Source organism: Asterias amurensis, chromosome 17 (genome assembly GCF_032118995.1).
Source record: "Asterias amurensis chromosome 17, ASM3211899v1".
NCBI lineage: Eukaryota > Metazoa > Echinodermata > Asteroidea > Forcipulatida > Asteriidae > Asterias > Asterias amurensis.
The window spans coordinates 6601563-6616853 of NC_092664.1; the positions used below are offsets into that span (position 1 = coordinate 6601563).

Here is a 15291-nt window from a genome sequence, read left to right on the forward strand (position 1 = left end):
TTTTTATTACCAGTTTTAGTTCTCAAGAGAAATCAAGGGACTAACTTAATTTAGATTTACTTCATGTTTTTTTTTTTTCTCTCAGATCCTTGCTTTTTTTCGGGGGTATCTTTTTACGGATTCCAAAGCTTGTACCTTTTCAACTCGAAGAAAAGTTGGAGGATGGTTTATAGCTACTTCTGATATTGGAAGGAAGTGTGATCTTTACGTCAGAAGATCAGACTTTGGAGAAGAATTTCAAAAGTTTCAGACTTCATTTTGTCATGTTATTCAGTCTATAACTCACACACACACATTCAGAGAAGTATGACTGGTGCCCTGTCGCTCATAATAGTTTAACAATCGAAGGAAGTGTGAACCATTGCTTTTAATTATACTGGACATGACTCAGCAGACATGCCTTGAAATGCTCGGGATTGGACGAAGTTTATGTGAACTTTGACATGATGTGAAAACAAATCAAACAAACACCCAACAAGCAAACACCATACACCCCCGGCCAAAACAAACAAACAAACAAACAAACAAACAAACAAACAAACAAACAAACAAACGAACAAACAAACACTCAAAAAACAAACAAACACCACATCACCCCAAAACAAACAAACACCCCAAGGGAAACCAAACAAACACACCAAGGGAAACCAAAAAAAAAAAAAACACCCCAACAATCCCCAAACAAACAACAACAAACTTGGGGTGATTGTTATAACTGTTTTTTTTTTTTTTTTTTTTTTTTTTTTACTAATGGTATGGCAGGGAGTGTGTGTGGGTGGTGGTGGGGGGGGGGGGGGGGGGTTCAAACTATAGGTCAGGTTGAGACTCAAACTGGGGTGCGTTTTGCCGACCCTAACCAGAGCCCAAACGAGTCCACAAGTCGGTTACCGGTTGCTTGGTCTGGCGCAGCATCGTCACCGCGCTCAAACGAGGAAGCGAAAACGCTCAACCAATGACCATCAATATAATTTCTGGTTGGGGTCACCAAAAGGCACTTCTAAAGTTTGGGAAATTTTAGTTTAATAATAGTTTATACGTCATTGTATGCGTAGAGCATTACGCAACTCAAAGAAGGAAATACCGAAATATCGCTGGCCCATTCACTTCAGGAGAATACAAAGTAAACAGTAAGTGTTATCATGCTACTGATGGAACGTACATTACATGAGAATTGATCATTCGTGGTTTAGTCGCTGTGTGCAGGCTGACGTGTTTCTATCGAGGTAAGTCACTCAAGATTTATTTACAAACAGTTTATGATACAATTAATTATTGCTGGTATAACTCAGTACAAACAGTTTATGGTACAATAATTGCTTGCATTCTCAACTCAGTTGTACTCTATATGGTTGTATTTATTGTCAATCACAGTCTTTGATTTAATTATTGCTGGTATACTACAGTTTAGGCCTATGATACAATCATTGTTTGCATGATCGACCCAATTGTATTTAAAGGCATTGGATACTATTGGTAATTACTAAAAATAATTATCATCATAAAAACCTTAATTGGTAACGAGTAATGGGGAGAGGGTGATGGTATAAAACATTGTGAGAAACGGCTCCCTCTGAAGTGACATAGTTTTTGAGAAAGAAGTAATTTTCCACGAATTTGATTTCGAGACCTCAAGTTTAGAACTTGCGGTCTCGAAACCAAGCATATGAACGCACACAACTTCGTGTGACAATGGTGTTTTTTTTTATTTCATTATTATCTCGCAACTTCCGACCGATTGAGCTCAAATTTTCACAGGTTTGTTATTTTATGCATATGTTGAGACACACCAAGTGTGAAGACTAGTCTTTGACAATTACCAATAGTGTCCACTGTCTTTAATTTCGTTACAAACAGTATGAACAATAGTTGCTTGCATGCTTAGATTATTTTTATTTAAGAATTTTAATCAGAAACAGTTGTATGATATAATTTAATGATTGCTTGTATACTAAACTCAAGTTTATTTATTGTCAATTACAAGTTTTGCAAATAATAGTTCATGGCCTGACGTTTTTACCCTAGCAGAGTCTTTCTCAAGACTTTAGCCTTTGAGAAACGTCAGGCCATTAACTATTGTTTGCATTTATACCATCGGTCCATTTGGTTGGTAAATTGTTTGCTTGCAACAGCTAATTCTATTTTCACAAACACTTCATGATACAATTAATTACTGCTTGATTCTCGTTTCATTTTTGTCAATCACACATACTTTTGTTGCTAGGTAGTGATACTCAACTTGGAAACAAATAGACCTCATGCATTGACGTCATCCAGCGGCCATCTTAGTGGAAAAACGGTGACGAAACAATCGAAACGCACGGATTTGTACGCGCGGGGCACAGTATTGGCCAATGAACAATCTCCTTTTGACCTCTAGGTGAGGGCGCCCTACTGAAATGACGTCATGTGCATAAGGTCTATTGATGGGTGCGTTCGTTTAGCTTCCCTGGGTCGACCCCGATGTGGCGTATTTTGTTTTTTTCCAGGACGAACGTGGGCACACAATTACCCACGTTCGTCCTCGAACCTGAAAAAAAAAAACCACAGACACATCATCACGTGAGCCTTCCCGTGGTGACGTCGGTGCACCTCGGGCCAGCCCCAAGTGACCCTATCCACAAGCGGGGCTCTTGTTGGGGCTGACCCGAGGTGCACCGACGTCACCACGGGAAGGCTTACGTGATGAGGTGTCTGAGTTTTTTTCCAGGTTCGAGGACGAACGTGGGGTAATTGTGTGCCCACGTTCGTCCTGGAAAAAATAAAATACGCCACATCGGGGTCGACCCAGGGAAGCTAAACGAACGCACCCATTGACTCGGTAATTAATTCTTATGATCATGTTTTTGTTTCAGATTGCTGCTTATAATTCGAGGAAATCAAAACCAGAGAATGTTCAGCCCATTGCAGATTAGATAATGAACATCAAGAAAATACTTTAGAAACCTCCTATTATGACTTTGATCATGTCGTCCAATATGCAGGGTCCAGTTGAAAACTATAACCCCAACATGTCTAATCAGTTTATTCATGAAATGCACGAAAAGCTGAAACATCGCTCTAAAACTAAAAGCCAAAACTCTGATTTTGAATCTCGAGATTCAGTCGGAAGTCCGGATAAAAGCGAACAATGCAGCACTGACAGTTTGACACCGACAAATAAATCACGTTTCAACAAATCACCCTTTAAGAGTTTGTTTAAAAGAGAAAATAAACCAGCATTGAAAACAAAAAGTGCTGAAGTTCCACCGCAAAAAGAGCCTGAAAACTTGTATTATGTGCCTGCTGAGGATGATCAAGTAAATCTAAGTGTTTCATCCAGAGATGTTAAATATGGAGCAGACATCTATGAAGAAGTTCAAGCCCCAAGTCCATCATTGGATAAAACTACAACAGAAAAAGAGATCGGGAGCCGCTACCAAAATATTACAGCGCGCCCTCTACGTTCGGAAGTTTGTCCCGACCGTAAGAACAGAAAACAGCCGTACACTGTAAACAACTTGCCAGATGACGGCGAGGTATCTGAACATGATGGTGGAAGAAAACCCGAGTTAGAATTACGTGATACCGAGGCTCGGGGTCATACTTATGATAGTATTGACCAAGATGAAAAGCATTCAGGGACTAACGCCAACCTCAAGGCTGAACGTGTACTGCCCAAGCCTGTACTCGGAAAACCACCAGTGGTCAGTGAAACGTCTGGTTTTATTTTGTCATGTTTTTAGTTGAATTATTATTGAATTGAACTTTGAATCAAGTATTCATTTACACTTGGTGCATTATTAGAGATATTTACACATGAGTCATGCCTTTCGGACTATGTATTTGGAGGTACTCTATGATACAATAATACGGGCTCAATTTCATAAAAAGCATGTACTGTCCTGTAGCACCAACTTGCGAAGCACAGAAAAGTATTCCTTAATTAACAAATAACACTCGGAACAGACATGACAGAATAGGTTTTATAGTCGTACCATGGAGGTAGAAATAGAGGTCATACCAGCCAAAGTTGTGACTATGCCCCACTCAATCTTAGCAGTAAAAATTGCTGTGCAGTTTTTTTCTGTTCGGTTGAAAGAAGTCCAAACTGAACGGTCTTCCAAGGTTCAACCATGGAGGAAGTAAATATTGTCATCCTCCATGGTTCAACCTACAAAAGATAAACTGTCCAGCCGTTGATTTCACCAAACTCTTCTTAACCCTTTTAGGATTAATCTTAGGACTTAAAACGGGTTAAGTTCCATATCCAAAATACGTAGGAAGCATTGAACCCATCCTAAGTTAGGACGGGTTACTCGTCCTAACTCGAGTTAGGATTAATCCTAGAGTTTCGTGGCATCGGCTACAGGGAGGCCGGACATACCCAGTGTGCTGAACCATCTGAACCCAGTGTGCTGACCAATAAACCACTTATCACTCAGGTTGACTTCCCCTCAACAACAGTGAGTGATCTATCCAGCTGTGTTTGTGCCATGAGAGTATAACCACACACACAAACACCCAAGATAGCCTTGGGCTGGTTTGGCAAGTACACCCATGGAGATCACCACAGTGAAAACTTGTGAAACACTTACCTATGGCTATTATGTACATGTATAGTAATTAGTATCAAGGCCAGTGCTTTTGTTCAGCAGAGTGTGGCTTCGAGCCCTGATCAGGTCGTGACATTTGTGTCCCTAACTGAGCAAGGCACTTCACTATAATTGCTTCTCTCCACCCAGGGGTAAATTGGTACATGTGACTGAGGGCAGAGACGGTTCCAGTGGTTGATTTAGTTTAGGAGCGCATTATACGTTTGTTTCCTATGAGATATGTATTGCTGTGCATTGCAACTACTTGTCGTATCTTTTAAGTGCCATTCAAATGTAGCTTTTGTTGTTTTCTTTTGTGTTTAATTTAGTTTTTTGGTTAATCTTGTAATTTTTAAAACAAATAATAATAATTTGTTCCCACAAGAACTATTTTTACTTAAAATGTGTACTTCTCGGCCTGCTTGGCCGCTAAGTGTTGGTTCAAGTTTTTTGTGTTTGCTTTTGTTGTTTTTCTTAAAAACTTTCAAGCAATTAAATAATATATCAGATTTTGTACATAATTGGATTTTTGTTTAACTGTTAATGTACTTTTCGGCCTGTTTGGTCGCCTTTGCAGTTATAAAAAAAAAAAATAATAATAATTTATTATGTTGCACAGGCTGTGTATGTACTTCGCATGGAGCTTAGATGGTTTAAGGAATGAATTAAATGGCCCAGTGACCAGGGGTACAAAATGTTAAAAGGCTTTTAGACGCCCTTCGGCTGGGAAAATGGCTATATAAAAACTGGTGAATTCTTCTTCTTATAATTTGTTCACTTTTTTTGTTTTGATTTACAGCAGCATGCAAACTCAAGTGTCTGCAAAACGCCACCACCCACCCTTCCAAAAACAGCGTGTATCAAGAGGGGTTCATCCGAGAAGATCCATCAAGAATGGTGCAAGTTAAATGACTCGGCGAGACAACACGACGAGCAAGTGCCTCCTGCGGTGCCTACTGGTCAACTCAACAAGCCAGCGCCTCCTGTACTCGACAAATCAGCACCTCCTGTACTCGACAAATCAGCACCTCCTGTACTCGATAAATCAGCGCCTCCTGTACTCGACAAATCAGCGCCTCCTGTACTCGACAAATCAGCGCCTCCTGTACTCAACAAATCAGCGCCTCCTGTACTCGACAAACCAGCGCCTCCTGTACTCAACAAACCAGCGCCTCATGCAGATCCTTCTGTACTCGCCAAGGCAGTGCCTCCTGTGCCTGCAAAGCGTCCCAACAAGGAACTACCAGAAATCGAGAAGGAGTTAAAGTTATTCAGGAAACTTTTGAATCAACAGAAGGATGTTGGTATTACCCAGATAGAAATCAGTAATGTCAACTTCACAGGGCGTATTGTGGACAGCAGAGGTGGTCGTCTCCAGCTGAAATCACATGGTGTAGTCCTCTACATACCACCTGGTGCTCTTGGAGATGAGCCGCAGGAAATATTCGTCTACGTTCAACAGAACTTGGCGTCATCTTCTCAGAATGGGTTTGTTTCACCCATTGTTCATTGCGGCACCTCTGGGCTCAAGTTCAACATTCCAGTCATTCTGAGCTTCCCTGTCCATGTCAAAGATTCTTCTCAATGGAAGTTGTCTGGGGTCCGTCAAGATTCATCCACCAAACCATGGGCAGACATTCCCGACTGCTCAAGCGATACCATACTGGTTAATGACAATCTTTGTACAGTAGTTGTTGATCATTTTACAGGGTTTGGTTTGGTTGGTTGTCCCAACGTACCGCAGCCTTCTTTAATACCAATCAGAATCAAGGTTTATAACTCGCAGACTAACGGCATAAATCCGTTGCACGGTTGTGTGAAGTTACAAGTTTATTTCTGTGATGAATCAACAGAGACATGTGAGGTAAGTTTGACAATATTGGCAATTGACCCCTTACATTTGACATCACACTCTCAAGAAGCGCCAATACTGAGACCAAACGGAGGCAGATCATTGGAGGATATAGCTGTTCTGTATGCGTAAAAACATGCACGTGACCTCAGTCCTTATATATTGTTTCGCGTCAATTTTTGATAGCCTCCTTGCACAACGTGGAATATACTTCGGAACAATGCGCGTAATTTTGGGGTGTCAAATCTTTTGTGCAAGTTTTTGACTGCCAATATGGTGGACAGGATAGGGTGTGTGAGTGTGCAGTGTGTTTTGCAATAGTTTTTGAGCAATGTCCCACAGTTACATTCACAAACGTATCGTTATATTGACTTAATCAAACAGCTGATGACTATCTAACTATCCACCAACTGGTTGAATGTTGGGACCAACAAATATTTGACCAGAAAGATAAAACCCTTGATAGCCCGACATGACTGCATGGCCAGGGTTGACATATGACTCTAATTCTACCAAAAGATTCAAGAGCGCTGACGGAGAAAAAATGCGGGATGTTGGATGTGAAATTAATTCACTGGATGCTATTTCAGCAAGCATCAATAGTGCAACAATCAGTGCAGACTGAGCATTGCCAGCAATGATTATCAAATAATTATTACTAACTGAAATGGCACCCAAGAGCATTTCACAACAATTTGCTCCAGACCCAAATTTCATAGAGCTGTTTAAGCAATAAAGAAGCTAAGTACTTTATTAATAACGCCTACCAGAACAAGGTAACCAGCCAAACTACCATGTCATGTGTACAATTTCTGACTGGTACTTTGCAAACTTCTGCTCAGCAAGAAAAATTCTACTAATTACTAATTTAAACATCTTTTATTCCGTCCTCCTACAGTCAATCAAGGAACGAGAGAAGGACAGCAAGTTATTGCTGGATAAATCGCGAGGATTCTTTTTGCACGTCAGCAATAGGGGTCATAACAATGCCAATGTGGATGTGACATTTGAACTTGAATGTTTAAATCAACTCTGGAAAACATCCTTCAAAAAACAGGTACAGTATGGAAACTATAAAAATTTGCATTGGGATAAAGATATTATCAAGTTTTGGTGTTACCGTTGTTGTAATACTACTTTGTGTGCGGAGGTTGAAGTTGGTAATAAAATACTCCATGTTACGATTACTTCATATCCCACCGCTGCCACCATGAAGTGATTGTAAGATGGAGTATTTTATTACCAACTTCAACATTTGTGCCTGCACACACAAAGCAGTATTACAACAACCTTTACACTGATGTGTGTTAGTGCTGTATACTACGTACTTAAAGGTTTTAACTGTCTCTAGCTACCGGGCAATCTCGGTGGTGTAGTTTGTAAGACATCTGCTGTAGAATGGCAAAGGTCATGGGTTCGAATCCCAACCGAGTATGCCTGTGAACAAGCGCCTTTACCTAAAAGCTAATTTGAGGTTGTACACAACATGCGTTCTCCCCGTCCTACTCTACTGGTCAGAAACCTGGACACTATTGGTAGAAGATAGACGTAGGCTTCAAGCATTTAATACCAGATGCCAATGGAGGATACTCGGTGTCCGTTGGTCAGACTTCGTCTCCAACTTATCAATCTAAGAAACCACCGGTCTCGAGGACATCCTTGTGACCATCTCATGGCGACCCAACTCCCTCTTTGGCATGTTTGGCCACATTCCAGAGGACACTCCAGCACATGCCGCCCTCAAGCTGAGCATCTACGCTCGAGGGGAACTTCGTCCTGGCCCAGCCTGGAAGAGACCCAGAGGGCGACCATGCAACACCTGGGCCCAATTTCATAGAGCTGCTAAGCACAAAAATTTGCTAAGCATGAAATTTCTTCCTTGATAAAAAAAAGATTACCATCAAGATTACCATCAAAATTTCCACGTGATTTTCAGAATAAGCAAACAACAGCTAAATACCAGTACCAAGCAATATGCAACAAATGGAAATTTGGTTGGTAATCCTGTTTTTATCAGGGAAGAAATTTCATGCTTAGCACATTTTTTACCAAATCCTGGCTAAAACCTGGAATTTGGGTTAAATGCAGTGGTCACTATTGGTAATTGTCAAAGACTAGCCTTCACAGTTGGTGTATCTCAACATATGCATAAAATAACAAACCTGTGAAAATTTGAGCTCAATCGGTCATCGAACTTGCGAGATAATAATGAAAAGAAACAACACCCTTGTCACCCGTGTGTGTTTAGATGGTTGATTTCGAGACCTCAAGTTCTAAATTTGAGGTCTCGAAATCAAATTACTGGAAAATTACGTCTTTCTCGAAAACTATGGCACTTCAGAGAGAGCCATTTCTCACAATGTTTTATACCATTAACCTCTCCCCATTACTCGTCACCAAGTAATGTTTTATGCTAATAATTATTTTGAGTAATTACCAATAGTGTCCACTGCCTTTAAGTCTAACTCTGAAGATATTAGGAAATAATGTTAATATTTATTGTTATAAATTGCAGGTATTTTCGTTGGCAAGATGTGACGTCTACCAATTTGAGGAATCCTGCACCCTGAATCTTAAAGTCCAACCTCAGGAGGCTGCAATGGGCGCCGACTATCGACCACTTGAATGTGAAATCGGTATTAGTCAGAGCTCATATGAGGAGTTTGGAGTGACTGTCCGGGTAGTTGATGAGATTGGTGTTCGGAGTGAAAGAGAAAGCATGGTAAGCTAGCCACAGTACCTCGTAAACAGTACATGGTGCTATGTAAAAAGGTGTGAATCTCATAATTCAAAAACTTAGTCCCACACTTGCAGGAAAATACTGAGTGTTAAAGCGCCTTGGGCATCTCTGAGTGATGGATATGAGCATAGAGTACTTACTCTATGATATGAGGAGTGCTAAATAGACGATGTGACCTCTGACGTCACTCGATGACCATAACATAATTGATAACTCACACGCATACCGCCAGCAGCCAGCTAGAAACTACAAGCAATCTTACCATGACTACGCATCTTTTTGCCCGGCGAAACATGACATGTACAGTGTTTTGTCAACAGAGGGCGATTTGAATGTAAACATAGGTCACATCTATAAGAAGCCATTATAACTTATTATTATTCTTGGATTCTGGTTCATACTGACCCAGAAATGGATCAGGCTCCATGAGACACAGAATCAGTGTCAATTCTGGACCAGGAGTTTATGGAGTATTAAAGATACTGGACACTACATGGTAATTGTCAAAGACTAGTTTTCTCACTTGGTGTATCTCAACATATGCATACAAATAACAAACCTGTGAAAGTTTGAGCTCAATTGGTCGTCGAAGTAGCGAGATAACTATGGAAGAAAAAACACCCTTGTCACACGAAGTTGTGTGCTTTCAGATGCTTGATTTCGAGACCTCAAATTCTAAATCAAATTCTTGGAAAAATGCTTCTTTCTCGAAAACTAAGTTACTTCAGAGGGAGCCGTTTCTCACGATGTTTTATACTATCAACCTCTCCCCATTACTCGTTACCAAGGAAGGTTTTGTGCTAATAGTTATTTTGAGTAATTACCAATAGTGTCCACTGCCTTTAAAATTATTTATCTTGTCTCCTCAGGACCACCATGGCATGAATATTCTTGGACTGAATGAGTTTGACCCAATGTCTCTTGGAAGGTGCCGCAAACTCTCTCATGAACTTGACTCTGAACGTCGCTGGAGGCTACTCGTCAAGCCATGTTTCATCGGGCAAGAAGCAGAGCTGGACTTTGATAAATATCTCCACCCTTCTTCCGTTGTGCTTGGCATTGTTTTCTTGCAGGGTTCGAGGAGAGAGTCATCAATGATGACCTTAGTGCGATTGGAATCGATGCTTATTGAGTGCAAGTTGTTCAGAGCAGCTCAAATAGTTCATGATGACATTAAGGAGTTGAAGGAGAAATGTTCAGGCAAAGACAATGGAGAGGTTTTTGTTCACCCAATCCAATGTTCAGGTGATGTACACAGCGACAGTGATGAGGCAAAATTACATGTACAACGCCCAATATGGAATCCAGTCAAGGATGATGAAGATGATTATGAGCTGATATCATCTGATCTTCAAGACGGAAACAATAATGAACGAGCGAGTAACCATCTCCAAAATAGAATCCCGGAAGAAAATGATGAAAATCCAAACCAAATACACACATTGCAATCAAACCCGTTAATTCCACCAGACACAGTACTAAACAATTCTAGAAGTTTGGCCTGGCAGAATCAAAGACAAGAACCAGTCCAGGATGAATGGCCTTCGGAACAATTGCATTATCAGAATTTGCCACTGCCTAAACTAAAAGCAAGCTCGGACAGTGCTAGTATTAGTAATAATAGTTATACAAGTTTTACTGTTGGAAACAAAAAACCAAAGTAAGTAGGTCTTAGTACATTTAAGGGACTTGTTGCCTTGGATCAGGTTTTTTGTTACTCCACAAAATGGCCGCCCTTGTTAGTTTGCAAAGAAAAAGGATAACCCAAAGCATCGTGTGTTGATCAGTATATACCTTTATAAAATCCTTGTCATCGAGTGTTTCAGAACAAATGGTTTCAAATGCTTTTCATAGACCATCTCGCCCAATCCAAGGCAACACCCTTTAATGAAACACAGTATGGAATCTTTGTTAATCAATACTAAACCAGGACTTGTATGTAACAATTTTAAATCGAGCAAATATAACACCCCAACAAGCAAAATAACAAAAACATGAAGGCTGTGATCGAATTGTCGGCCACGGCTATGTTGCGGATATGGCTAGATCACCACGCCATCATGTGTTTTAGTAAAAGTGGTCCTTAGAAACAGTCGTGGCCTGAGCCGTTGCTGCCAATGGGAGAGTTTCCAAAGCTAGGTCGCAGCAGACTTACTGGGTAAATTTCCATTGTTTACGTAGTTCTGAACATGCACATAATTCTGAGAACAATGGATTTAACCGGTAAGTCTGCTGCCATCTATCATCCCAGAAACTCTCCTATTTGTTGTGTGACTTTGCGCAGCCCCACTGGCACGGTTGTAGCTAGACCAATTTTAGTGGTGGGCTAGGTAACTTGATTTTTTTCCGTTGACGTCTTCCAAAGGCTAGTGGATCAACAAAATTATTCATGTTAAATTACCGGATGGACTATCAAGTTTCTGCAAATGAAAGTTTCTCAGTGGTTTCTTTCCCTGCCTTTCACTTCTGTGCATCCTGGGTCGAATCACACCTTAAAGGAACATGTTGCCTTGGATCGTTCCAGTTGGTCTGTGAAAAGCGTTTGTAACCGTTTGTTATAAAATGCATATGGTTAGAAAGATGTTTTAAAAGTAGAATACAATGATCCACACATATTTGCCTCGAAATTGCGTGGTTTTCCTTCAACTTTGCGAACTAACATGGTCGGCCATTTATGTCCATAAATGGCCGACCGTGTTTGTCAATGAGGTAAAAGGAAAACCACGCAATTTCGAGTGATACTTCTGTGGATCATTATACTCTACTTTTAAAATATCTTTCTAATCATATGCATTTTATAACCAAAAGGTTACAAATGCTTTTCAAAGACCAACTCGGCCGATCCAAGGCAACGTGTTCCTTTAAAATCGAAGCCCTGAATCTACATTGTTTTAAGTCAAAGCGTGATCGAGGGTTTTCTCTATTTCGTTTTTCCTGTACATATAAAACTTGAAAATTTCTAGTTCCTATTTATTGGTGCTAATGAAAACAACTATGGTAAATGTAATTTCAACGTATCATAGAGAGTGCATGCTTTGCATGCCATCAAACTCAGAAAATTTACCTGTTTATTAAAAGTCAGCTGAACTGTAAAAAAGATGCAATTATATACAGAGCAACCATTTAAAATAATATATAATTTGAGGTATTGCATGGTGAGGTATCTATATATGTTTGGTTTGCGATTTGCCAGGTAAGAGTTTGTTCTTAAAGATCTGTGTTGCTTTATTTTATACAAACGAGGAGAAGATTATAAATTTTTGGTTTTTATCCATACACCGATGTGTGTTAGCACTGTATACTCAGTACTTTCCCGAGTCCTGTGAACAAATATCACAGGCATGTTACTCGGGTGGGATTCGAACCCTTTTCAATTCTAGAGCAGTGTCTTACCAACTAGACTACTAAGGTTGCCCGGTAGATAGAGGCAGTTCGAATCCTATGTTTTGGCAGCGGGTACCGCGAGGAGAAGATGAGAAGATTTATTGGATTGTTCCAGGAGAAGATTTATTGGATTGTTCAGGAGACTTCTCAGAACTGTCTTGTTTTTAACTACGACCTTAGCCTCAGTGTTTCGACTAGCTTAATAATACTAATTGTGGCATCTTATATAACGCTCCTGGTGCTGTAATATACAGTATTTCATGACAGATGTGGGACTATGTTTCTGATAGCACCATGTAATGCAATTTGCTGCCAATCGGACCATGAACATCGGGGCGAACCTCTTCTCTTTTCGATAAGTGCACTGGGTTATTTTACATGCTTGCTCCATATTCAGCATCAGGAGATCTATACTGGCAAACAGGAATGCCTTTTCCAAAGAAATTGAGCAGCGTATAAGAGAATGATTGAACATTAACTATGGAAGAAGCTCTTGTAGTTGTGGTGAACAGTGACTGTCTGGGCCTAATTTCATAAAGCATGTAAGCACAAAAATTTGCTTAGCGTGAAATGTCTTTCTTGGTAAAAACAGGATTACCAACCAATGTTTTTTTTTTTTTTTTTCATGTGATTTTCAGGATTTGGCAAACAACAGCTGAATACCAATATCAAGCAATATGCAAGAAATGACTATTGGTTGGTAATCCTGTTTTTACCCAGGAAGAAGTTTCATGCTAAGCAAATGTTTGTGCTTAAAGGGTGTATGTAACTTTTGTAGGACAAGAACGAAACGCAATGTCCACAGATTTACACTAAACACAGATAATGATAGTAGAAAGCTTCCCTGAAAATATGCTGTGCTGAGGTGCTGTAGTTTTAGGGAAATGAGTAAAAGAAAGTCATGAAAATAATTTTCGTCTCACGGGACGAAAATTATTTTAAGCAGTGACAAAAGTATTTTCATGACATTGTTTACTCATTTCTCAAAAACTGCAGCACCTCAGCACAGCATATTTTCAGGGAAGCTTTCTACTATCATTATCTGTGTTTAGTGTAAATCTGTGGACATTGCGTTTCGTTCTTGTCCTACAAAAGTTACATACACCATTTAAGCACAAACATTTGCTTAGCATGAAACTTCTTCCTGGGTAAAAACAGGATTACCAACCAATAGTCATTTCTTGCATATTGCTTTCCACTATCATTATCTTCAAACCCTGTAAGTTTAATGTAAATCTATGGACATTTTGAAATGGTACTCAAATCCTTTAAGCCTGCAGGCTTTATGAAATAGGGCCCTCTTGTAAAATTAACAATTTTTTCCTTTTTTATTTATTTAGATTTTAAATAAATGATTTATAACAAATTCAGTCTTGTTTCTTATCATGTAACATATTGCTTTTTATCAATATTTATAATACTTTTTATTTGGAATAAATAAGATTTAAAAAAAAAAATGACAATCTCACTTGTTCTATTTTATCATCTGAGCCCAATTTCATCTTAAAGTTGCTTAGCAAAACAAATGCTACTCAGCAAACTTCTTTGCTTACTGAGCAAGAAACTAGTGGGGCACTGTGGCAACAGTTTAACATTCATGAAAAATGTTGGGTGTTAATCTCATATTCATTTTTGCAAGTTGGCTTGTTAGTGTGTTTTTTCTGGTGTTTTTTTGTGTGTGTGTGTGCGTAACATTGTGACCACTTCATGAATACTTGTATAGGGCGTAGTGGAAAAGGAGGATGTCAGAAACCTTTCCCTTTATTGATTGATTTATTTGTTTACTACAAATTAAATAAATTACCTTAATATTTATAAAACTTTTTATTATTATTAATTTAGCAACTCGCGCAACTAGTGTCCAAGAATTCCCTCAAGCAACTAGCCAGAAATGTCAGAAAACTTGAACCAGAATTATGTGTCTCGCAAATCTTTTTATAAAGCCAAAGGCGCAATTCAAATCAAATCTTACATTTTGTTCCGAAAACATTAATTTCCCAGGACAATGATGGCAGATTTGACCAGAAATTAAGATGTTAATTATTAATCACGAAAACAATGTACTTTTAATTACCAAATTGTGATCAGGATCCCGTCATTAAATAACGCCATATTGATGAGTGACATGAACAAGTGTGGGACGTTTTTTAATTTTTATTTTCTCTTTTTTTATTTATCGGAACATCAGAGAGAAAACAAATCCATTTTCGGGGGAAAAATCGGGCCATTTAATTTGAGATTTGAAGGCCCAAAATAAAATGGTTTATAATGCGATAGGCTCCGTCTATCTGCAAAAACCTCGGATCAAAGGCAATTCCAAGTGATTACCATCATCTTACTCGACTTTATTTACATTTTTTTAGGTGAAATACCCAAACAAAGATGTCTTGCGATTGTTGTCCAATGGGGAGGACTTGTTGCTATTATGCAAATTAGTTTCTGGAAGCCCGGGAGTTGCGTGATCACGTGCTACGATTGCCGTGTATAATACATTGTGAGCTGAGTTTTCGGACAATGTTGTGCCATGTTTTATTTGAAAAACAAAACTTGATTATTTTACTTTATTAATTTGTAATTGGGTTGGCTTATTGAAACTTCCGATAAATTACTACTGAAAAAGAAACTGGTTATGACCATTCATGAAGACTGACCAATGAAAACAACTGTTCTGAAAGCTCTTGCATGACCACGTGATTACACGTGAACAGTGTCAAAGGTTCTTTGTGGTCAACACAAAGTCTGTA

At 39.3% G+C, this 15291-nt stretch overlaps 1 protein-coding gene across 3 annotated transcripts; it reads left to right on the forward strand.

Moving 5' to 3' along the window:
• The first annotated feature begins 851 nt into the window (after nucleotides 1–851).
• Nucleotides 852–13322, forward strand: LOC139949735 (uncharacterized). Of its 3 annotated transcripts, none has more exons than XM_071948250.1 (6): nucleotides 852–1223; nucleotides 2853–3683; nucleotides 5371–6435; nucleotides 7322–7480; nucleotides 8939–9145; nucleotides 10033–13322. In XM_071948250.1, the coding sequence occupies exons 2-6, from the start codon at nucleotides 2952–2954 to the stop codon at nucleotides 10825–10827; spliced, it is 2958 nt and encodes a 985-aa protein (XP_071804351.1). In that variant the 5' UTR covers nucleotides 852–1223; nucleotides 2853–2951; the 3' UTR covers nucleotides 10828–13322. The 3 variants fall into 3 exon arrangements, with proteins under 3 accessions (XP_071804351.1, XP_071804354.1, XP_071804353.1); XM_071948253.1 differs by having other exon boundaries at nucleotides 5374–6435; XM_071948252.1 differs by lacking the exon at nucleotides 852–1223 and adding an exon at nucleotides 2236–2377.
• Nucleotides 13323–15291: the final 1969 nt, after the last annotated feature.